This window comes from Ursus maritimus (assembly GCF_017311325.1).
Source record: "Ursus maritimus isolate PB19 chromosome X unlocalized genomic scaffold, ASM1731132v1 scaffold_X1, whole genome shotgun sequence".
Classification (NCBI taxonomy): Eukaryota; Metazoa; Chordata; class Mammalia; order Carnivora; family Ursidae; genus Ursus; species Ursus maritimus.
This window is the reverse complement of record NW_024423319.1, coordinates 86628839-86655169: the sequence shown is the minus strand read 5'-3', so window position 1 is coordinate 86655169 and position 26331 is coordinate 86628839. Positions and strand designations below refer to the sequence as shown.

The window sequence follows — 26331 nt, the reverse complement described above, 5'->3', positions numbered from 1 at the left end:
AACCATATTCTCTAACTAAATGTAATAAAAAGAGAAATTGAGAACTAAAGACTAACCTCATACACCCTTGGAAATTTAAAAACAATTAATTGGCCAATATTAGGAAATATTTACATATGAATGACAATGAACACTAAGCCTTAAGTGTATTTCTTAGAGAATGAAGACTGATAATCAGTGAAACAAATGTCCAGTGCAAGAAGTTAGAAACTAGAGACAACCCAAAATAGAAAGACGGACACAATAAAAACAAGAGGAGGGAATAATGGAATACAAAAAAGAGCCAAAATAAAGAGGGTTAACAATTGAAATCTGACCCTTTAAAACTAGTCAAATAAAAAATTCTAGTAAGGGTTGCCTGCGTGGTTCAGTCCGTGAAGCGTCTGCCTCGACTCAGGTCACGGTTCCAGGGATCGAGGTCCTGGGATCGAGCCCCACATCCAGCTCCCTGCTCAGGGGGGAGTCTGCTTCTCCCTCTCTCTCTCTTCCTCTGTCCCCTGCCCCAGCTCATGTGCTCTCTCTCTCTCTCAAATAAACAATTAAAATCTTTAAAAAGACAGAAAATTTTTAAAAAATCTAATAAAATAGATTTTAAAAGGGGAAAGTCACCGAGATCAACAGTGCAAGAGCTAAAAAGGTGATAAAACTTTTAAACTAGACAAAATGAAGAACATTTCTAGACAATATATAATTTTCCAACCCAAGGAGAAATAGACATCTGGAATAAGATGTATTATCCTTAGAGAAAGTGAATCATTAGTTAAAAATCTACCCGCAGAAAAAAAAGGAAGGGTTATGTGTTTTACAGGCAACTTCTGCAAAACCTTCAGAGAACTGATAATACCTACCTTTTACAAACTGCTCTAAAAAACAGAGTGAATGTTCTGAAACTCATTTTATGAGAATGTTATAAAACATGGATATATAAAATGGATGAGGCCAGTATGAGAAAGAAAAAGTAGTAGAACTATTTCCTTTATGAAAAAGATGTGAAAACCGAAATAAAATGTCTGCATCTACCAAAAACCTAGGACAAGTGGAGTATTTAGTGGTGAAGTATTAGAAATATCTCTTTTAAAGTCAGGAAAAAAGATAAAGACATCTGCTATTACTACTTCTCTCGTATACTGCATTGCAGCGCCTAGCTGATATAAAAAAAAAGAAGAAGAAGAAGAAGAAAGAAAAAAAACTGTAAAGATTAAAAGGGAAGAGGCAGGTCTGTCATTATTTGCAGTTTATATGATACGGCCCAAAATAGACTCCAAAAGAATATACAGAATTCAAAAGAGAAAATGAGATCAAATACAAAAACCAGTAACATTCATATACGCCAGCATCAACCAATTAGAAATGTAACTTTACAGTAAAAAGACAATATTCACAATAGCAACAAAACTGTATTATAAAGCAAGATATACCATATTCACAGACAGGAAATCAGCCGCGTTTCCGTAGTGTAGTGGTTATCAAGTTTGCCTCACACAGACAGGAAATCTCTGTTTCAGAGGGATGGCAATTACGCCCCCCGCTTAATCTATAAATTCACCACGATTCTAGTCAAAATCCAATCTGGCTTTTGAAAGAACTAGAAAAAGTGGTCATAAAATTGATATGGAAAATTCAAGGCCTAGGAAGAGTCAGAAGAAGAAAAATTAGAATGCTGCTATATATCACGACTTGTCATGATGCTACGGTAACAAATTAGAACTGGGGGTACTGGCATAGGGATAAACAGGTAGGTGAATTTAGCAAAACGGAGAGTTCGGAAACTGATTCACACAGGCATGGGACCATGAAATATGTGATATGTCAATAGAAACCACTGGGAAAAGGACAGATTTACTCAATGCATGGTGCTGGGATAACTGGCAATCCATACGGTACTCATAATTTCTTAAAGAGGATGCAAAATTTACAAACCATAAAGAAAAAGAGTGGATAAAATGATTTACAATTAAAATTTTAAACTTCCACATGGCAAAAGAGACCATACAGAAAGTGCAAAAAGAAATCCAGAGAGAGAATGTGTCTGCAAAGTACATAACCAGCTCACAACCAAAATGTATCAAGAACAAAGCAGTAAGACTTAAATCCCAACAGAAAAAGGCGTAATATGCAAACTATAAAAATACACATTGGTGCTAGCACTTTGAGGAATAATTTCACATTCTTTAGTAAAGTTGAAGATACGGTCTACAGCCCAGCAATTCTACTTCTAGGTTCCTATTCTACAGAAACTAGCACACAGTTACAGAGACATGCACAAGGACGTTCCCTTGTAGCTACTTGTAATAGCAATATAACTGTTTGTAAGTGGTAGAAGACTGACCCCCAAAGATATCAGGTCCTAATCTCTGGAACTTGTAAACATTACTTCATTTGGAAAAAGAGTCTCTGCAGATGTGATTAATTTATGGGTCTTGAACTATGGCTCTTGAACCCTAGATTATCCTGGATTATCCAGATGGGCCCTAATTGCCATCACATATATCCTCATAAGAAAGAGGAAAAGCGATATTTCATACACACACACTAGGAGGAGATCATGTGAAGGAGGCACAGGGAGAGATTGAAGTAATGTGGCCACAAGCCAAGGAAAGCCAGCAGCCACTAGAAGAAGCAAGGATCACATTCTCCCACAGAACTTCCAGAGGTAGCATGACCCTGCTGACATCTTGATGTCAGCCTGGTGATACTGATTTGAGGCTTCTGGCCTCCAGAACAGTAAGAATACAATTTCTGTTGTTTTAAGCCACTTAGTTTGTGGTAATTTGATACAGCGGCCATAGGAAACTAACACAATAAGAAATTGATAGCATGATTTACAACAGCCAAACTACGGAAGCAGTGAACTGTCCATCAGTAGATGAATGGATAGCGGCACCTGGGTGGGTCAGTGGGTGGAGCATCCGACTCCTGGTTTCAGCTCAGGTCATGATCTCAGGGTTGTGAGATGGAGCCCCACATGGGGCTCTGTGCTCAGGGAGAAGTCTGCTTAAAGATTTTCTCCCTCTGCCCTCCCCCCACTCTCTCTCTCTCTAAATAAATAAATAAATAAATCTTAAAAAAAATAGATGAATGGGAGAGCCTGGGTGGCTCAATAGGTTAAGTGTCTGACTCTTGATTTCAGCTCAGGTCATAATCTCAGGGTCGTGGGATCAAGCCCCACCAAGAGGTCCACACTCAGCACGGAGCCTCTTGTCCCTCTCCCTCTGCTCCTTCTCCTGCTTGCTCTCTCTCTCTCAAATAAATGAATAGAGAACAAATCTTTAAAAACGTAGATGTATGGATATAATGGAATATTATTCAGCCATAAAAAAGAATGAGCTCTTGCCATTTGCAACAACATGGGTGGAGCCAGACAGTATTATGCTAAGTGAAGTAAGTCGGTTGGAGAAAGCCAAATACCATATGATTTCATTCTTATGGGGAATTTAAGAAACAAAACAAATGAACAAAGGGAAAAAATGAGAGAGAGACAAAACAAGAAACAGACTCTTAACTATAGAGAACAAACCAATGATTACTAGAGGAGAGGTGGGTAGGGGGATGGGTGAAATAGGGGATGGGGATTAAAGCGTACACTTATATGAAAAAAAAACAAAATCAAATGATCAAACATTTTAATAAATATAAAAAAGATGCTGATAAACCAGTTTATTCATAAAATGGAATACCATAAAACAATGAGAATAAATAACCTAGATCTACATTGCGGACATGGAAATAGCTCAGAATCATATGGTGATTGAAAACAGCAACTTGCAAAGGGATATATATATATAGTGTTGTACCACTATGCACACTTTTAAATGCCCAAGACAATATTATAAATTATTTATGGATACATACATATGTGGAAAAAATCAAGCATGGGGATCATATACACATCTTGATATTGAGAAGGGAAAGAGATGCTGAAGGAGGGGGCTTTAGCAACATAGCCGTTTCCTGTTTATTTTTTTTAAAAGAGATAAAAATAAAATGTAGAAAAAAATGTTAACATTTGTTACTTCTGGGTAGCAGGTATACCATGTCTTCCAATTTCCGTACATTCTGCTATATTAAAAATTTTCATAATTACAATTTCATTTAAGTTTTACTTATTTATTTATTTAAAAGATTTACTCATGTATGGGGGGAGGGGCAGAGGAGGAGGGAAAGAATCCTTTGGCGGACTCTGACACAGGGCTCAATCCCAGGACGCTGAGATCACAACCTGAGCTGAAATCAAGAGTCGGACACTTAACCAGCTGAGCCACCAGGTGCCCCTCATTTAAGTTTCAAAAGAGAGAATATCAGATTTGGAATCAGACAGACTTAGGTCTGAATTCCAGCTCTGCCCTTAATTAGCTCTGTGACCCTGAGCTAACTAATGAATCTGCTTGCAGGGTTATTTTAAGGATGAAATGAAGTTTTATGTAAGTGTCCAATGCAACCTCAAAGACTAATAGCAAAGTGTCCTGGGTGGGAAAGACTGAGGCTTATGAGAAAGTCTAACCCTGCTAGGCAGGAAAATTATATACAGCAGTGTTTCCCAGAAGTTTTCGATCAAACAGCCCTTCATTTAAAATGTTTTGAGCAGTCGCCCTCAATATACGTATACTTATCATTTAATAATATACTTAGGCTATTATACTTTTATATATATTAAAATATATGTGAAATAATTTTAAAATATTAAGATAAATGTAAATCATGGAAAAATATGAATGACAGAAAAGAGTATTTTCCATTATAATGGAAAATAATGGATAAATCGTTTATCCAGCCTCTTCCTTTTACAAATGGAAAATAAAATCCCAACAGGTAAAGTGATCTGCTATGACAGGCAGGCAACTCATTCTAGGCTTCATGAAAAGAGATGCAAAAACTCCAAAGAAAACTTTAGTAGATTAAATACAACAATATATAAAAGAAAAAAATAACACCATAACCAAGTGAGGTTTATCTTAGAAACGCAAGGTTTAACATTTCAAAATCAATGTAATCACCTATTAAAAACTAAAACAGAGGGGTGCCTGAGTGGCTCAGTCGTTAAGCATCTGCCTTCAGCTCAGGGCGTGATCCCAGAGTCCTGGGATCGAGCCCCACATCAGGCTCCTCTGCTGGGAGCCTGCTTCTTCCTCTCCCACTCCCCCTGCTTGTGTTCCCTCTCTCGCTGTCTCTCTCTGTCAAATAAATATATAAAATCTTAAATAAAAAAAAACTAAAACAGAAAACCAATACATTCATCTCAATAGATACAGAAAAAGGATTTGACAAAATTTAACAGTCGACAAAATAGGAATAGAAAGGAACTTCCTCAACCTGACAAAAGACATCTACCAAAAACCCTTAGCTAACATTAAATGCAGTGTTCAAGACTGAATGCCTTCCTCCTATTTTAGGAACAAGTGAACAATGTTCTCTCTCACCCTTTCTATTCAACATTGTACTGGTACTTCAAGCTGGTGCAAAAAACATGGTTCAAAGAGACAGAGCAAGATTCAGAACCAGACTCAGATGTGACAGGAATGTTGTAATTATCAGACTGTGAATTTAAAATGAAATTTTAAATATCTACTGCAGAAAGTAGACAACATGCAAGACCTGATGGATAATGTAAGCAAGGAGATGGAAATTCTGAGAAAGAATCAAGAAGAAATGGGAGTGCTAACACTGTAACAAAAATGAAGAATGACTTTGATGGCCTCAGTAGTATACAGCTGAGGAAAGAATCTCTCTTTCTGCTCTTGATATGTCAATAGAAATATCCCAAACTGAGAAGAAAGAGGAAAAAAAAAAAAAAAAAACGACAGAAAGGAAAAAGAAACAGAAAATCTAAGAACTTTGCAACAACTACAAAACGTGTAATGGGAATACTAGAAGGAAAGGAAAGAAAGGAACAGCAGAAATATGTAAAGCTGGGGCGCCTGGGTGGCACAGCGGTTAAGCGTCTGCCTTCGGCTCAGGGCGTGATCCCAGCGTTCTGGGTTCGAGCCCCACATCAGGCTCCTCTGCTATGAGCCTGCTTCTTTCTCTCCCACTCCCCCTGCTTGTGTTCCCTCTCTCGCTGGCTGTCTCTCTCTCTGTCAAATAAATAAATAAAATCTTTAAAAAAAAAAAAAGAAATATGTAAAGCAGTAATGATTGAGAAATTCCCCAAATTAATGTCAGACCCCAAACCAGAGATCTGGGAAACTCAAAGAACACTCGGCAGGATAAACACACCCCAAAAAACTACACCTAGGCGTATCATATTCAAACTGTAGAAAATCGAAGATAAAGAAAAAATCTTGGAAGATGCCGGGGGGGGGGGGGGCACCTGACATACAGGGCAGCAAAGAGAAGAACTATAGCCTACTTCTCAGAGGAGAGTGATGTGAAATATTTCAAACATTGAGAGGAAAGAATCCCCCCAACCCAAAATTCTGTATCCTGCGAAACTATTCTTCAGAAGTGAAGGCAGAAATAAAGGCTTTCTCAGACAGTCATGGAGGGAATTTGTTGCCAGCAGACCTGCCTTGCAAGAAATGTTAAAAATTCATCAGAAAGAAGGAAATTGATAAAGGTCAGAAACCTGGGACTACATAAAGAAAGAGTATTAGAGAAGGAATAAGGGAAGGTAAATAAAATTTTTGATTTTTCTTATTCTTAAGTCATCTAACAACAGTTTGTTCAAAATACTAATAGCAACAATATGGGGGCATCTGGGTGGCTCAGTCAGTGAAGCGTCTGCCTTTGACTCAGCTCATGATCCCAGGGGCCTGGGATCGAGTTCCACATCGGGCTCCTTGCTCAGCGTGGAGCCTGCTTCTCCCTCTGCCTGCTGCTCCCCCTGCTTTGCTCTGTGAGTGCTCTCTCTCTGACAAATAAATATAATGTTTAAAAAAATAGCAATAATAATATATTTAATTATGTACATATATGTAACATATATGTGCTTCTGTTTAAGTGAAATAAGTGACGGTGATGATATGAAGGATGGCAAGGAAGAACTGGAAATATTCTGTTATCATAAGGTTCCTGCACTACCCATGAAGTGGTATAGAGTTATTTAGAAGTGGATGTGGATTAATTGTAAATGTATATTGCAAACTCCGGGGCAACCACTAAAAAAAGATACCATTTATAATAGGACCACAAATGTCAAATATCTAGGGGAAAATCTAACAAAAGATGCAGAAAATCTCTAAAAAAAAAAAAAAAACCAACAACAAACCCAGTTTAACAGTTTCACACAAAGTTAAATACGCCTAGCATATGATCCTATTCCATTCCTCGGTATTTACTCAGGAGAAAGCATATTTCTTTCCTTCTTGGTTTTCGGTTTTGGTTTGTGGTTTCTTTTTTTGGTGGGGATCAGAGGAGATGGAACTGTTCTGTACCTTTATTGTGGTGGTGGTCACACAACTCTAGGGATTTGTCACAATCGTAAGAACTGTACGCCAAAATGTATAAATCTTATTGTAAGTACATTTTAAAATAAATTAGAATTTTACAAAATTAAACGTGGTCTTGGGGAAAAAATGAGGCCACAGTTTCTTCTTCAGATCGAAAACACATCTAAATTCACAAGAAGTCCCCACCTCACCTGGCTCGGTTCAGGTTAAAGGAAGAAAGTTCACTACTCTTCCAGGTAGGGGATACAAGTACACAGAATCTTGGGGGGGGCCGTATTTTGCATTCTACTTAGATGTGAGGCTCTTTTCGCAAGAGCAACTTCCAAGACGTGGCACAAGATTTCTCAATCTCTGCAATTAAAGAACTGGAAAGCCATGACTCTGAGGCACTATAGGCTATCAACTTGTCTCTCAAATAACTAAAAATTGAATACTTAGTTTGAGGAATATGTATTTTTAGTATTCTAATTCTCTGGAATTTGTTGGTGCCTGGTGTTCCTGTTACTATTGCTGTTTAACAAATTACCCTAAAAATTAACAGCTTAAGATGACCATTGTGTTTTGTTCATGAATTGGGGGGGGGGGGGCTCAGGAATTCAGACAGGGCATGAAGAATGTATGGGATTTCGACCTGGAAGACTCTGTCACTGGTGGCTTGACTTATGAGAAGGTCCAATCCATGGCCAAGTCCAATCCACGGCAAGAGCCATGACCTGAGATCTCGGTTTGGGTTGTCAATTAAATTACCACCTATACATGGTTTCTCCATGTACCTGGGGCTTCATCGCATGGCAACCTCAAGGTGGTAGAACTTCTTACATAGGGGGTCAGGGCTCCGAAAGCAAGGATCACAGCAGACAATGCAGAAGATGCACTGTCATCTTTTTTGACCTGGCCTCAGAAGTCATGCAGCATCAATTCTGTGACATTCTACTGGTTACAAGTGAATCACAAGACCACTCAAGATAAAGGGGAAATGACCCCTCTTCTCAGTGGAAGGGGTGTCAAGTTCACACTGCAGTTAAATATGTTGGATGCGACATACCGTTGCAGCCATCTTTGGAAAAGACAATCTGTCGTATGTGCATAGTATACAGATTCCATCAGTTAACACGATCATTGGTATCTAGCATTCATTAGTTAACTGGGATAGTAATTTATTGAAATACTTCAATTCTCAAGAAGTGGGAATGTGGGGCACCTGGGTGACTCAGATGGTTAAGTGTCTGCCTTCAGCTCAGGTCATGATCTCCGGGTCCTGGGATCGAGCCCTGTGTCAAGCTCCCAGCTCAGGAGGGAGTCTGCTTCTCCCTCTCCCTCTCCCCTTGCTTGTGCTCTCTCTCTCTCTTAAATGAATAAATAAAATCTTTAAAAAAAATTTTTTTTAAAAGCGGAAATGTATTATGTAAGGAAATTGTTGAAAACTGTAAGATATTAAAAAAACGTTTTAAATCAGCATTTCAGGGGCACCCGGGTGGCTCAGTCCATTAGGAGTCTGCCTTCGGCTCAGGTCATGATCCTGGAGTCCCAGGATCAAGCCCCACTTCGGGGCTCCCTGCTTAGCAGGGGGATCTGTTTCTCCCTCTGCCTCTGCTCCTCCCCCACTTGTGCTCACGCTCGCTCTCTCTCTCAAATAAATATTTTAAAAATAAAAATCAGCATTTCAGCTTCTTTTGCAAAAGAGGATCTGCAATTTTAATGGTCAAAACTATGCCCCAGAATAAGAAAAAAAATGAATGGGTAAAACACTGTCATTAATTTAATAAGAATTTTAAAATTATAAAAACTCTTTCATTTTAAAACTATATTTTAAAGCTCTAAAGTTATTATCTACTTTAACATAAGCTATTCTGGCCCATAGTATAAGAATTTCAAACAAGCATTTAAAAAATTTAAGTAAACTTCCATGTTTGCCTCATACCATACGGAGAATTTAGAGATAAATCATAAAGTTAAAAATGAGAGCTAAAATAATAAAGTGATTAAAGGAAAACAAGGACAATATCTTGGTGACTCTGGGGTAGCCAAAGATAACTTAATCATATTACAGAAAGCCATAAAAGACTACATTGGCAATTCGGACTTCATCACAAATGAAAAAGTAAATAGTACTCATCAAAGGACACCGCTGGGAGAGTGAATAGGCAAGCCAGAAACTGGGAGAGAAGTATTTGCAAAACATGTATCTGACAAGTGACCAGTAGCCAGGAAATACAAGAAACTCTTACAACTCAATAATGCACCACCAAACAGCCAATAAAAAGGGGCAAAAAAATTAGAAAAGACACTTCACCAAAAAAGGCACACATATTAGCCAAAAAGCACCTGAAAAAAGTGCTCAATACAAAATATGTATTTTCCAGAGGAAAGAGACACCACTTTCCAGACACTACTACGTATCTACCAGATGGCTTAAATTAAAAACCTCACAGTACCAAATGTTGGCAAGGCTGTGAAGCAACAGACTCCTCGTACATTATTAGGAGGAAATGTAAACTGGCACAACTACTTTGGTAAAAGGTGTGGCGGTTTCTTAAAAAACTGAACATAGACCTAGGACCCAGCAATCCCATTCCTAGGTGTGTAACCAAGAGAAATAAAACTATGTATGTTAGCAAAAATACTTGTGTAAGAAAGTTCAGAACAAGTTTATTTATATTAGCCAAAAACTAGATATAACCCAGGTAAGGTATCCATCAGCAAAAGAAAGAATAAACAGGTGGTGGTGTATTCATACAATGGACTACTACTTGCTAATATAAAGGAATGAATACTGATACACCCAATCATATGGATGAAGCCCAAAATCATACCGAATGAGAGAAGTCACCAAAGAATACATACAGTGTAATTCCATTTATATGCAATTCTAGAACAGGAAAAAAACTACTGTGGAAAAACTAAATCAGAACAGTGCTTGCTTTTTGAATGGAGGATGTGGGAAGGGATTGACTGGGATGGAGCATGAGGGAACTTTCTGGGGTGATGTTAATATTCTACACATTTATCAAAACTCAGCAAATGATTATAGGGGTCCCAGAAGAAGAAGAGAGAGAAAGGGGGCAGAAAATTTATTTGAAGAAATAACAACTGAAAACTTCCCTAATCTGGAGGAAGGAAATAGATATCCAGATCCAGGAGGCACAGAGATTCCCCAACAAAATCAATCTAAGGAGGTCCACACCAAGACAAGATAATTAAATGGCAAAAAGTATGGATAAAGAAAAAAATTTTAAAGCGCTAAGAGAAAAGAAGACAGTTACATATGAGCGAACCCCATAAGGCTAGCAGCAGATTTTTTTAGCAGAAACTTAGCAGGCCAAAAGAAAGTGGCATGATATATTCAAAGTGCTGAAAGTGGGGCAGCTGGCTAGTTCGGTCGGTAGAGCACGTGACTCTTGATCTCAGGGTCATGAGTTTGAGTGCCGCACTGGGGGCGGAGTTTATATCGAAAAATGACAATAATGAAGTGCTGAAAGGGAAAAATCTGCAGCCAGAAATATTCTACCCAGCAAGGCTATCATTCAGAATAGAAGGAGAGACAAAGAGTTTCTCACATAAATAAAAACTAAAGGAGTTCATGGTCACTAAACCAGCCCTACCAGAAACATTAAGGGAGACTCTTCGAGCAGAAAGGAAAGACCAAATATGAGAGTGTGAAAAGCAGGAAACACAAAAGCGGTAAAAATAAGCATATCTGTAACAATCAGTCAAGGGATTCACAAAATAAAAGGATGTAAAACATGACCCCATATAACTGTGGTGGGAACGAGATGAGGAAAGAATGGGTTCAAACTTAAGTGACCATCAACTTAATATGGACTGTTTTATGCAGAAGATGTTATATACAAACCAAGTGATAAAATCAAAAACCAGTAATAGATATGCAAAGAGTAAAGAAAAAGGAATCCATGTACATCACTAAAGAAAGCCAACAAACCACGAAAGAGAGAAAGACAAGTAAGGATCCGAGAAAAACTACAAAAACAACCATAAAACAAGTAAAAAAGTGATAGCAAATACAGGTCTATCAGTAACTACTTTGATGTACATGGACTAAATGCTCCAATCAAAAGACACAGGCTGTCAGAATGGATAAAAAAAAACAAGACCCATCTATATGCTGCCGACAAGACACTCATTTCAGACCTAAAGACACCTGCAGGTTGAAAGTAAGGGGATGGAGAAGCATTTATCATGCAAATGGACATCGAAAGAATGCCAGGGTAGAAATACTTTTATTGGACAAAATAGACTTCATTTTTTTAAGGTTTTATTTATTTACTTGAGAGAGAGAGAGCGCGCGCGCGCACACGTGCCTGGGCAGGGGAAGGGGCAGAGGCAAAGGGAGAAGCAGACTCCCCACTGAGCAGGGAGCCCGATGCGGGAATTGATCCCAGCATCGAGTCCCTGAACTGAAGGCAGACACTTCACCGACTGAGCCACCCAGGCCCCCTGGACAAAACAGACTTTAAAACAAAGACTGTAACAAGAGAAAAAGAAAGATACTATATAATAATAAAGGGGACAATCCCAACAAGAAGATATGACAAATGTAAATATTTATACACCCATCTTGGGAGCACTCAAATACATAAAACAGTTTTAAAAAACATAGAGGAACAGATCAATAGTAATAAAACAGCAGGGGACTTTAATACCCCACTTACATCGATGGACAAATCATCCAAACAGAAAATCAACAAGAAAACAGTGGCTTTCAATGACACCCTGGGCCAGATGGATTTCACAGATATATTGAGAACATTCCATCCTAAAACAGCAGAATACACATTCTTTTCAAGTGTCCGTGGAATATTCTCCAGAACAGATCACATGTTGGGCCACAAAACAAGTCTCAACAAATTCGAAAAGATCAAATTCGTACCATGTACCTTTTCTGATCACAATGCTATGAACCTAGAAATCAACTACAAGAAAAAATCTGGAAAGACCACAGATACATGGCGGTTAAATAACATGTTAGTAAACAATGAATGGGTCAACCAAGAAATCAAAGAAGAAATAAAAAATCACATGGAAACAAATGAGAATTAAAATGCAATGGCCCAAAATCTTCAGGATGCAGCAAAAGTGGTTCTAAGAGAGAAATCTAAAGCAATCCAGGCCTACCTCAAGAAGCAAGAAAAAATCTCAAATAAAAAACCTAACCTTACATGTAAAGGAGATAGAAAAAGAAGAGTAAACCAAACCCAAAACCAGCAGGAGGAAGGAAATAATAAAGATTAGAGCAGAAATAATGATACAGCAATTAAAACAAAAATAGAACAGATCAATGAAACCAGGAGTTAGTTTTTTGAAAAAAATCAATAAAATTGATAAGTCTCTAGCCGGACTTACCAAAGAAAGAGAGAGAGAGAAAGCAAACAAAATCACAAATGAGAGAGGAGAAAAAACAACCAACACCACAGAAATACAAACAATTGTAAGAGAATATTATGAAAAATTATATGGTAACGAGTTGGACAAGCTGGAAAAAATGGATAAATTCCTAGAATGGATTAAAAAACTGAAACGGGGTGGGGTGCCTGGGTGGCTCAGTTGGTTAAGCGTCTGCCTTCAGCTCAGTTCATGATCCCACGGTCCTGGGACTGAGCCCTACTTTGGGCTCCCTGTTGAGTGGGGAGTCTGCTTCTCCCTCTCCCTCTGCCGCTCCCCGTCCTTGTGCTCTCTCGCTCTCTGTCAAATAAATAAAATCTTTTTAAAAAAACAAACAGGAAGAAATAGAAACAGAAGAGAAGAAATAGAAAATTTGAACAGAGTGATTACTAGCAAGGAAACTGAATCAGTAATCAGAAAACTCCCAACAAACAAAAGTCCAGGGCCGGATGGCTTCCCAGACAAATTGTACCAAACACTTAAAGAGGAGTTGATACCTATTCTTCTCAAACCATTCCAAGAAATAGAAAAGGAAGGAAAACTTTCAAATTCTAAAACTTCCAAATTCATTCTATGAGGCCAGCATTACCTTGATAAAGAACTACAGGCCAATATCTCTGATGAACATATCTCTGATGAACATAGATGCAAAAATCCTCAACAAAATACTAGCAAACTGAATCCAACAATACATTGAAAAAATCATTTACCACAATCAAGTGGGATTTATTCCCGGGATGCAAGGGTGGTCCAATATTCACAAATCAATCAATGTGATATATCACATCAACAAGAGAAAGGATAAAAACCATAAGATCATTCTAATAGATGTAGAAAAAGCATTTGACAAAGCACAACATCCATTCATGATAAAAACCCTCCACAAGGTAGATTTAGAGGGAACACATCTCAACATAATAAAGGGTTTAAATGAAAAACCCACAGTGAACATCATCATACTCAATGGGGAAAATCTGAGAGCTTTTCCCCTAAGGTCAGGAACAAGACAAGGACGTGCACTCTCACCACTTTATTTCAACACAGTACTGGAAAGTCCTAGCCTCAGCAATTAGACAACAACAAACAAAAAAGAAGGTATACAAATTGGTAAGGAAGAAGTAAAACTTTCATTATTTGCAGATGACATGATACTATATGTAGAAAACCCTAAAGATTCCACCAGAAAACTATTAGAACCGATCTGTAAGTTCAACACATTTGCAGGGCACAAAATCAACGTACAGAAATCTGTTGAATTTATATATACTAAAAGTGAAGCAGCAGAAAGAGAAATTAAGAAAACAATCCCATTCAAAAATGCACCAAAAATAATAAAGTAACTTAGGAATAAACTTAACCAAAAGGTGAAAAACCTGTACTCCGAAAAATAAAAAATAAAAAACACTGATGAAAGAAACTGAAGATGACACAAAGAAATGGAAAGACATTCCATGTTCATGGATTGGAAGAACGAATATTGTTCAAGTGGCTAAACTACCCAAACCAATCTACACATTTAATGCGATCCCTATCAAAATACCAACAGCATTTTCACAGAACTGGAAGAAACAATCCTAAAGTTTGTATGGAACCACAAAAGACCCCGAATAGTCAAAGCAACCTTGAAAAAGAATAACAAAGCTGGGGGTACCACAATTCCAGACTTCACGTTATATTATAAAGCGGTAGTTATCAAGACAGTATGATACTGGCACAAAAACAGACACACAGCTCAATGGAACAGAACAAAAAACCCAGCAGTCAACCCACAATTATATAGTCAATTCTTCCATGGTGCTCAACCATCACTCAGGCACTGTGGAAAACAGAATGGACGTTCCTCAAAAAGAAATACAACTACCCTGGGGTCCTGTAATTGCACCACTGGGTACTCACCCCCAAAATACAAAAACACTAGTTCAAAGGAATATATGCAACCCTATGTTTATTGCAGGATTATCTACACTAGCCCAGTTATGGAATCAGCTCAGGTGCCCACTGATAGAGGCACTGCTAAAGAAGATGTGGTATACAAATACAATGGAATACTACTCACCCATAAAAAAGAATAAAATCTTGCCATTTGCAAAGACATGGATGGAGCTAAAGAGTATAATGTCAAGTGAAATAAGTTAATCAGAGAAAGACAGATACCACGTGATTTCACTCATATGTGGAATTTAAGAAACAAAACAGATGAGCAAAAGGAAAAAAAAAGAGACTCTTAACTACAGAGAACAAACTGATGGTTACCGGACAGCAGGTGGGTGGGCAGGTGGGTGAAATAGGGGATGAGGATTAAGGAGGGCACTTATTGTGATGGGCACTGGGTGATGTGTGGAAGTGTTGAACCACTCTATTGTACACCTGAAACTAGTATCACACTGCATATCAAATTATACTGCAATTAAAATAAAAGCTTAATTAAAGAAGTTTAAAAAAACCTCAGTAAATGTACACTTAAGGTTTGTGCATTTTATTGAACATAAATTTTATATGAAAAGAAAAAAACTGTAAATAAATGTTAAGCATGCTGAAATATTTAGAGGGAAGTTAACTGATGTCCCTGATTTTCTTTGAAGTTCACCAAAATTAAGATGCATTAATGGACGGACAGAAGGGTGTATGAATGGAGAGTTGTGGATAAAACAAATATAGTAAAATGTTACTGATATACCTAAATAGTGGGTATATGAATGTTCACTCTTCAATCCCTTCCAATTTTCTGAATGTTTTAACATTTTCCTAAAATGTTGGGGGGAAATAAATGGGTAGGACTTCATTGCTAATTCGGTAAGAATTTGAAAATCACAAAAACTACTCCATCCCCAAATTTAATTGTAAAACTTGAGAGTTTTGTTAGCCTGCAATTGAATATAAATATTCTGGCCTGCAGTATAAAGTTCTGGCCTGCAATGTAAGAATTTTAAGTAAGCACATTAAAATTGTTCAACTCTAATCAATATCTGAGTAGAGAGCATCAAGTGGAACTCATACCCTACTCTATGATTCTGAGCCTGCTGACTTTTGCTCAGTACATTCTGCCAGCATTTGCCATTAAGCTCTTTCTGGAAATTGAAGCAAGAAATAAAAAATGTTCAGTGCTTTTTGCCCAGGATTTTTGGTTTATTTGTTGGGGTTTTATTTGTTGTTTTCTTTTTAATTTTTTTAAATTGCTCATTGTTTAAAAAAAAAGATATGTATCAAAGAATGACGCATGCTCTATTTTAAACTGCTTGGTGTATAGCCTGCTAGGATTCCTTCAAAGGATATACAATCCTTGAAATATTTATATAAATATACATGTACACATTACCTTTCAATATTTTCATAAACAGGATCGTACTAAACAGACTTCTGAATTTTGCTTTCTCTAGAAAACAGCACAAGGTAGCCATTAGTGTTCACCAATATCTGGTTTCTCTCTTTCTTCTGAATACATGGGTAGGGTACTGGTCACTGCATTGAGAGCACAAATGATATGTATTTCTGCCCAGCTGAGAATCTGTTGGGCTGGACCCTCCAAAGTTCTCTCTCTGGCACAGTGATCAGCAACATGGAAGGTGGTGGCTGCTTTGTTAACCTCAGTCCCTGAGTGACTACTCTGAACACAGTTCTCCCAACAACCACAGTGGGTATATAGGGTGAGCAAGAAATAAACCTTTGTTGATTTAATTCCCTGAGATTTGGGGGGATTGGTTGTTACTGCGGCATTACTTAGCCATTCTTCACTGATACACTATTTCTTCAGGTACGCATATTTGGTCTACCTCATTCTTTCTGATGGCCCAACAGTACTGTCTTAAATTAATGGGGGAGAATGTATCAAACTATTACCCTATCGTGGGGCATTTGATTTTTCCGAATCTTTGCTATTACGAAGCTTGCTACCATAAATATTGCATGCATGCGCGTGCCCCCCCCCCCCCACAGCTCTATTACGATGCACTTGTGAAATTTTTTCTGGATAAAAAACTTCTGAGAGTGTAATTATCAGGTAAAAGGTTCTAAATGCTAGCCAGACACTGCCAACTGTCCTCCAAAGTGCTGAGCCAATTTAAACTCCTCTGTCAAGAGAAAATGAGAGTAACAGTTATCCTACATGCTCACTTGGAGTCAGTTATATTATTCTTTAAAAACAATGCCAGTATAATAGGTGGCGATTATATCTCATTGTTGCTTCAGCTTGCACCATAACTGGTCATCTTTCCGTGGGTTTAAAGGCTATTTGTATTCCTTCTGTGAAGTGTCTATTCCTGTCCTTAACCCGTTTTTGTGTGCTGATTTTATGGGAGATTTTCATAAATCCTTAATGTTAATTCCTTGGTTCTTATACTAGTTGCAAATATTTTCTCTCAGTCTGTCCCTCATCTTTTAAGTTTGCTTTCTGCATATTTTGCTATAGAGAAACAGAAAAATGTTCCTGTGGTCAATATAGCCAACTTCCGCGTCACTGTTTTTGAAGTGTGCCCTACCACAAAATAAAAATGTATTAAATGTTTCCCGATCAACTGTCACTAAAACCTTTATTAATAATCCATTCTGTCTCCACTGATTTGAAAAGGTCTCCATATCTTACAATAGAACCCATAAGAATGGAGCTTTTATGGACTCCATACTGTATTTTGCTGATATTTGGGTTTATTCCTCTACTATAGTACATTATGTTTTCAAATACCTACAAATTATATAAAGTCTAGTATCTAGACATTAATATTCTATTTTTTCAACATTTTCTCAATCCTTTAATTTTCCTGAGGGACTTCGTAATCAATGAGCCAATGTCTCTCCCCTAACCCTGCAAAACAATACCAAATCTAACAATAACAACAAAAACCCACATTGTAATTCTGATTGGAACTACTTCAAATCGACAGATTAATTTGCACACATTAGAATTTTTTATAACAATGTCTTCCCATTCCGAGATACGATAAAGCTTTGAAATTGTATTCATTTTAGTCTTACTCATTCTTATTCAGTATTTATTCCCAAGTATTTCATAATTTTTGTTGCAATAGCAAATAGTATTCCTCCTTGCATAATATTTCCTAACTGGTTATTACTGGTACAAAGTCAAACTACTGCTTTTTGTGCAATCTTCTTGTGTTCAGTTACTTTCCTGAATACTCTTAATAGTTCTAACCATTTTTAAACTTAGTCTTTTCGATTTTTAGGTACACAATCATATCCGGGTTCTAATTTAAAAACCAGTCTTCAGTGCTCTGGGGCGCCTGGGTGGCTCAGTTGGTTAAGTGTCTGACTCTTCATTTTGACTCAGGTCATGCTCTCAGGGTCATGAGATCGAGCCCCACATTGGGCTCTGTGCTGAATGTGGAGCCTGCTTAAGATTCTCTCTCTCCCTCTTCCCCTGCTGCCTCCACACCCTACTGTTGTGTTTTCTCTCTCTTAAAAAAAAAAAAATCAGTCTTCAGTTCTACTTTGGGCTATTTATACAGTGATTCCTAAATGCCTATTTCTACTATACCTAGGGTAACAAAATAATGGAACTTTATGGTTGGAAGGGACCTTATAGTGATCTAACCCAAGGGTTATATAGTCAAGCACCTACTAGGGTACACCAATAAGATAAATGGGACAAGGTGTAAGACAATAAGGAGTTGGAGAGACTGGGAAGAAACGCAGAGAACAGGCTATATCTGAAGAGGACAGTTACCACTCTCCCCCAGTTGACTGGTGCTATGAGGAAATGTAGGCTCAGTTTCTATTTTTCAAGAGGCACTAGGTTTATAGAGTTTTGTTCAAACTCCTAACTTTAAAAAACATTAAACAAAAGCCAAACTAAATACAACTGCTAGCTTCCAATCTCGAAACTTCACTGAAGCTAATCCGATACCTACACTTAAGGCAATTTAAACTCAGAAAGGTGTGTCAGGGATCGCAAGAGTAGCAGACAACAGGCAAGGGCTCTGTATTTTGTTGAGCTGTTTGGTGGGTCAGAACAGTATTTACAAAGTGCTAGGACTATGCCAATGTTTTGCTTGGTTTGGTTACAGACAAGGAGTTTAGTCCCTAAGGTCCATATTTTATGTTCTCTGTTTGGCTCATCTTGGCTTGGATTTGTGATCATGGCAAATGCAAAGGGTACCTTTTAAATCCTCCTCCTACTTTGGGGGAAAGTCCCACATTATGCTCCCCATCACTCAGCATGGAAGTCAGAGCTCAACCTGCAGGACCCAGCTTCCCTTGCAGTTAGAAAAATGCCAGTGACCCAGGCTCTGCCGATCAGGGAAGCTTGTAGAAGACTTTGACTTGGGAGGGGTTAACGGAAACCAGCGAGGTGTAGACCATGTTTGGTGTCAGAGGGATCCAGTTTTCAGTGGCGGCACAGGATGCGAGCACGCCAGAAGTGGTGGTGGTGATGGCCGTGGTAAGATGGAGTTCTTGGAAGCAGTGTAAATGGAGCGTTGAGTCATGGGTGGTGCGGTGGTAACAGAGGCCATTTTCCCATCAGACAAGTTCTACAGCCCAGTTCTGGGCACTGTTCCTAGAATTTAGTTTCAGGCTTACTTCTCGAGCCCTCCCCAATGATACTATGAACCACCCAGGATCCTTTTAATAAATTCCTTTTCCGTTGAGCTAGCCAGAGATGATTCTCCTTTGTAAAACTAAGGCTTCACCAATACAAAGAATACCATCAGGCAGTGACAGAATCAAATCAAAGATCTTGGTCTTTTTGATTCCCAGGCCAGTGTTTTTTCTATGACATCATGTTATTTATATTTAACGCTTTTACAAAGGTTCAAAACACTGTTTTCAAAAAACATACGCCGAGGCTCCCATCTCAAAGATAAGCTATGAACACTGTCAGAGTGTCTATTTGGTTCGTGATGAGAATAGATGTTTGAGTGCTTTTGGAATATATCTTAGTTTTTGCTTTTGTTCATACAGATTCATAGACTTAAAAGATGTTAGACTTAAACAAAAACACCCGTAACACCACACACTGAGCTGTTCGAATAAAGATAGAGCAAAACCACATAAAGGGAGAGTTAATTGTCTAAGATAAATCAGGATGAGATCATTACAATGTTCTAAGCAGTAAATTTATATTCTTCTTCCTTGAAGTAAAGGACAGTAATGGGGTGGATTATAACAATGTTTCCCAACCTCAGTCCACAAATGATGATGTTTATTTTCCACCTTCATGGCCTCCAAGGTTTTTAAGAGTTTCTTCCAACCTCATTTATTAAAGAATTTTTAAAAAAGATTTATTTATTTATTTGAGAGGGAGAGAGAAATAGAGAGCACGAGCGGGAAGGGCAGAGGGAGAGGGAGAGAAAATCTCAAGCAGACTCCATGCTGAGTGCGGAGCCTGACGTGGGGCTCAATCTCACAACCCTGAGATCGTGACCTGAGCTGAAACCAAGAGTCAGACGCTTAACTGACTGTGCCACCCAGGTGCCTCTAAACAATGTTTTCAATGACCTCGTCATAGATAAATCTATAACGTAACTGAAATAGCGAAAATAAGACATAGATTCCTATTACTATTTTTGGGATAAAGGGCTTTCATTTTCTAGCGTCCACTATGCACCACAATGTGCTACAATAAGAACTTTCTATACATTAACAGATTTATTCATCACAACTGCTCTATATAGGGGGTATTATTATCCCCATTTTACAGGTGAAAACACTGGCAACCTACTCACGGTGGCCAAGCTGACAAGCGCTAAGAGTTGAGATTTGGGTTCAGGTCAGCAAGTCCAAAATCAGATCTTATTTATACCGTACTACCTCGCTCAGGAAGAATTTTAATTTCACAAGAGAACAAACTTTCTCGAGACTCTAAATCTTAGAAGGCATCTACTGCAAGGGTGTTCACAGGAAATCTCCTGACCCTGCAATTGATGATGGGGGTCTATGGAAGAATCGTGTAGTAACTTCCTATGTGCTTTGAGGCCTGAGACACTGGGTCCAGGAGGTAGCTGGGAAAGACACAAGGGTGAACTGGGCATGGGCCTTGTCCTCTGGGAGCTCAGCCCACGTGGGGAGAAAAGGTGAGCACGCAGAAAACCAAAATATGCACAGGCTACCTGCGGTAGGTGTCATCTCCAATGCTTGGGGAGGTGGCCAGGGAGGGACTGACCACATCTTCCCTGGCATGGGGCCCTTGCTGCTGCTGTAGCCTATGGTGCAGAATCCAGGGCCCACAGGGGAAGCCTTGCCCTGCCATGTTCTCAACTGTGCAAAACACTGGCCCTGCCAAGCCTAGTCTCTGTCTGGCTCCCTGCTGAGATCTGCCCAAGAGCTCTCCGAGGCTCTGAGAAAGGCTCTCTGTACCCTCCTGCATCACAATCTGCGAGTCCCATCGGCCAACCTGACAGACCGTTGAAAGACAGAACTAGTGACCCCCACGAAGCAGAAGAGAAACATTTCCTCCCCAGCCTGCCTCCTGTTTCCACCTGTCCCCGCATTCCTTCAGGTCATTTATGAGGCGATTATCTCAAGAAGGCCCACGCATGAATCCATTCATCTGTTATCAGGTGTCGCATTTTCTGCAGACGGGGTTGATTACCTCCCTCTCCCAAGGTTTCCCTGTGAGAGGCACAAATCTCTGAAAAGAAGGGAAAGGAAATGCCTGGGGCTTGGACCGCTGCCCCAGTAGCAGGTCGAGGCTCTGAGTCCCCAGGTGCGCGCTGACAGTGCCAGGTGTGTAAGTAGGGGAGAGACTCAGGGCCACAGAGGTGAAGCCTGGAGGCCTACACCTCAGTCCTGTCTCTGCCTGCCTACTCCTGCAACGCACACATTTGCAAAGGGGAACATTTTACAAGCGTATTTAGAGACCGACATTTGAAGGGCTTCAGAATGTCAGTGCCTGGGAAGGGCCATAGGGACCATGACATGGGCGAGAGTGAGGTGCAGGTAGGCGGACTGAGTTGCCCAAGTCGCTTGGCTACTGAGAGTCAGACCTAGCTCTCCCTGACTCCCCTCCAGTCAGAGACAGAGGTCCTTCCCCAGGGCAAGGCAATCAATTGTTTGCTGCAGACTTGGTGACTGAACGTTCCTGAGAAACAGGGCCGCTCGTGAAATGATTTGACAAACATTTATGGTACTTGGCCGGAGCCAGTTGTGGGGTCTGGCGAGTAAACAACTCAAAAGAGGCTACCCGTGGATAGTAGACAAACTGCATTTAACACTTTGTCTCACCCAGAGTAAGGGCTCGATCAATGGGGACTTCTACAAAAGTCTTCTTCTAGTAAGATGGAAATAAGGGGAGGGGGGTGGGCAAGGGTCAGACCACGACCAAACTCACAGGAAAACACTGAGAGGCTGGGACTGGCTCTGGACACAATGAGGATGCAGGGTTTAGAGGAGAGGAAGGACATCATCCGATTTTAGGAAGGTCTCTCTAGCAAAACTGGGGAGGACGGAAAAGGAGATTTAGAGGCGTAGTTCTCAAGAGAGTCCAAGTGAATGGTGATGAAAAGGTGAACCCAACAGCAAAGCCGGGGACGGAGAGAGGTAGTTTAAGAAGTGCGGTTTCAAGGGGGTAGGCAGGGAAGGTCAAGACAGAGGAGAAGGGAGAGAGAAGGCAGGTCCTGGCCCTGGGTTCTGGGGCCAAGTATGGTGGCCTTTACCAAGATAGGGTCCCCGGGTACAACTTTATGGGAGAAGAAAAGGAGGTCAACTTAGAGAAAATGACTTGGGGATGCTTAAGGGACATCCAAGAGGGAGATGTCCCGGAGGCATTTGTCTTTCCAGATCTATACAGCTCAGAAGAAAGGTCTGAGCTTGAGGAACGAATATGCAGAAATCAGCTGTCAGGTCATAGTCAAAGCAGTGAGGGGTGGATGAGATGTAGCCGTTCAATGAATTTAAGACCCTACTGTCTGTCAGGCACTGTAACAAGTGGGCAGGCTAAAGGAGTAAACAAGAAAGGGAGGGTCCCTGCTCTCAAAGAGGTTACGTTCTGGTGAGAAGAGCCAGAATACACACCTCTACGTACACACGTAAATAAAGGAAAGGAAACCGGGAGCTAGGGAGAGCACCCGGAAGTAAATCTGTTATGGTGTGATGGCCACCGGCGCTGTAGCGCCTTTGCCTTGGCCCAGGAAAGGGGTAAGGAGCAAGAGAGAAAGGTAAAGATCATGAGCCAGGGACCCACAGCTGTGGGCCAAGGACACAAGGCGCAGTGCCTGACCCCAACGTGTCATGTAGACCAGGGTGTCCTGACTCCTGATCCACATTCTCATGTGGAGACAACGCCACCACCTTCAAACTAGAACCCCCCCCCAGAGAATAATTCTAGCAGTTGGTCCTTCCATTGGGGAACTAAGACATTCACTGAGCCCAGCGCTAGGTGCCGGGCATAGGGCCATGAGCAGGACCATGGAGGTCCCTGGCCCTCAGGAAGTTCCTGTTCTAACAGGGAGAAGACACACAGGCGCACACACACCAAGTAACCACTACCTAAATCAGGTACCTGCAATTGCAGGAAGTGCTCTGAAAAAGAGCAACAAAAGGCTAAGGGTAATAGGGAGTGATCTACTTTAGGAAGGAGCAGCAGAAAGCAAGCCCCTCGGGGGAAGTGCCATTGAGGATGAGCCTTAGAATTTGCCCTGTAAAGGCCTGGGGTGTGGGCATTCTAAGCAGAGGGAAAGGCGTGTGCAGAGGCTTGGAGGCAGAAAAGAGCTTGACATGTTCGTTGGAGAAATTGAGTGGCAGCCAGCGAGGCCAGAGGACAAGGCTGGGGAACAAGACATGATTAATACTGGAAACACAAACAGAGTCACATCACTCGGGGCTCAGCCGGCTGCCCTGAAATGTCTGGATCTTACTGTAAGGACGATGGCAAGCCACAGAAGGGTTCTGCAGGCCGGGCATGACCTGATCTGGTTTCCATCTTAAGGAATTCCTGGCCAGGAGAGGGCCTCAAGATGGGGGGGTGGGGGGGGCAGGAGTTGGGTCTTTCCGAGCACGCAATGCCTTGAGGCTGTCCTCCATCACACAGCCTGGCGGCCCTTTCTTCCACCCACGGTTGGGGTCAGGCCTCCCTCTGCTGAGCAACTTTTCCTCCTTGGATCTCCTGCCCGGGGCCTAAGTGCCTCCCAGAAAGTCCCACAAACTCACTAAAGTGTTTCCAACAGACTTTGCTAGAGTGTTGGGAGAGTGGATGCTTTTGTAAAAGGACACAAAATAACAAAATCGAAACCACTCCCTCATTTCTGATGGAAATTTGTTTCCTCCCCTGCGGGTTTCCCTTAGTCCCTGGCCTGGGCAAGTGTCTTTGCTCTTTCCTCCATCTCCCTTTATTTTTCAAAAGGCCAAGAACATGTGTACGACTATGAACAATAACAAAGAGCTATAAATTCTTATTGATCCCAGAAGGTTGGCAATTCTAAACAATAAAAATATGTCCTGACTGCTTCTCTCAAAAGAACATTCTGGAGATACAAAAGAGCTTTGTTAAGACAACAAATGAGTTTTGGGGACACTTTGGGCCTGATGGTGGCCTCAGTCACCAGGTATGGATGGAATAGGCAACTCCAGACACAAAGTTGGAAAGATCCCCCCCCACATCCGTCCCATCCCTCCCCTGCACCCCCGGCCACCCTCTCCTGAACTCACTTCCTCACTGGTCAGCCCACATCTTGACTGCAGCAAGTTTCCTATACAGCTTTTGGCCACTTCTGTTTTCAGGAGCCAGAATTCTCAGCCTAAAGAGAAAGTACCCTTTGTCCTCCCATCCATGATTTAATTTACATTCTCCTGAACACGCCATTCACTTTGTTTTCAGCCTAAGAAGTCTCACCATTGTACTAGATCCTGAATTTGAATTTCTCTGTGTTTCCACTGTTTGGCAATTTGCCCAGGTCAGCCACTGGACAGTCCCAGAATTCAGCTCTACCTTAGAGAAAACCTTTATTGCTCGTGATTTTTTATGATAGTTCTAACTACTGTCATCTATTTTCCCCTCAATTTCTTTTTGTTTTTCAAAACACACAGATGTGTGCAAGCACACCTATGGACGCATACCTATCACCTCTTCTCTGATCATCAGGGAAGTTTCCACTGTCTTTTCCAACTGGATCACATTCCTAGGGAGCTGTCCCTCCTTTGTTCCCCAGATTTCAGAGGGGTGACCTTAGCTGCATTTTTTTCTGCCATTCTCACCCAGATGCACTCTTCCCGGCATTCCCCAGGAGCCTTCAATACCATGATTCACAAGACAACAGAACTTTCTGTGCTTTTGTCTCTCTGTTCTTGCCTATAAGCTTCTTTTATATGCAAATGTATAAACTTGACTAGAAGCGGGCCAAACTTGATCACAAAGTAGTACGAACACAAAGAAATGTCAAGTCCTAATAAAAAGCACGTAGTAAATTAGTTAGGCAGCACCAGGGAAGAAATTGTTTTTTGCTCTTTGTACAATCTTGAAGGGAAAACAGATTCTTGCTGGCAGCATCTGGCTTACCTGAATGTATTATAATCCACCATCTTCCTGTGCTTACAGTCAGCCGCTATAAATACCAGCCTGATCTCTCTGGATTTTGATTCTTCTTCTTTCAGCTTTTCTAGGATAAGTTCAATGCTGCTCATGGGAAACTGGAGAGGGGGAAGGAAAGGAAGGATATTAAAACATGCCTGAGACATAGGGAGCCCAATCTTTCTGACAGCCCGCAAAGAGACTTCATGCTCTAAACCTAAAGGTAACTGGGCATGACTTTCCATAGAGACCGACACAGAGAAGACGCGACTAGAATTAAATCTCTACGGTTGCAGTTTTAGGACAATGAGGGACATCAGCACAGGCCTAGATCTGCGAGAAATGAGCTTATGGGACAGCAGGCCACAGGAATCAGAAAACAATCCCTCAACCTTCTCCCCTGAACCCTTGGACATTGGCCCAATATGCTGGGAGACGCTAATGGAGAGAATGGGGATTCACAATTGGATAAGTAGATCTTAAGAGTGGGCTCCCTGGGACTACTGGCCATCAGACGATGCACTGAGCAGAGCGTGGCTGGGCGTCAGAGGGCCACACGCACTGTAATCCCCTGACGTTCGCTCTCTGGCAGCCCCCATTCGCCATCTCCTACCCTGCGATTAGGTTTTTGACTCTGTAAAAATACTTCTTACTCAATCCAGTAAAGCCTAAGCTTGTAAATAATTATAGCTAAGCGCTAAAAAAAAAAATGAGAAGACTAAGTATGAAGATTAAAAACACTGATGTTAATTTCATATAAAGGTCTCTCCTTTCCACCAGGGGGTTTGGGACCTCTTGCAGCCCACCCGCCATCTGCCCCACCTTTCCGTATCGCCTTTCATCTATTTCCATGATTGGATCTATGAGCTCTCTTGCAAAGATATTAAAGAGTATATTAATCTTGGGGCGCCTGGGTGGCTCAGTCAGTTAGGTGGCCGACTCTTGATTTTGGCTCAGGTCATGATGTCAGGGTGGTGAGATGGAGCCTGTGTCGGGCTCCGTGCCCAGTGCAGGGCATGGAGCCTGGTTAAGATTCTCTCTCTCCCTCTCCCTATGTAACTCCCTTGCTAAAAAAAAAAAAAAAAAAAAAAA

At 40.6% G+C, this 26331-nt stretch overlaps 1 protein-coding gene across 1 annotated transcript in view; it reads right to left on the bottom strand.

Annotated features, from left to right (window-relative positions):
* EFHC2 (EF-hand domain containing 2) overlaps positions 1-26331 on the bottom strand; it is a 195873-nt gene that overhangs the window by 50188 nt on the left and 119354 nt on the right. Inside the window, exon 11 of the mRNA XM_040632735.1 lies at positions 25228-25358. Coding sequence (XP_040488669.1) covers positions 25228-25358 — 131 coding nt within the window. The remainder of the gene's footprint in view (positions 1-25227; positions 25359-26331) is intronic.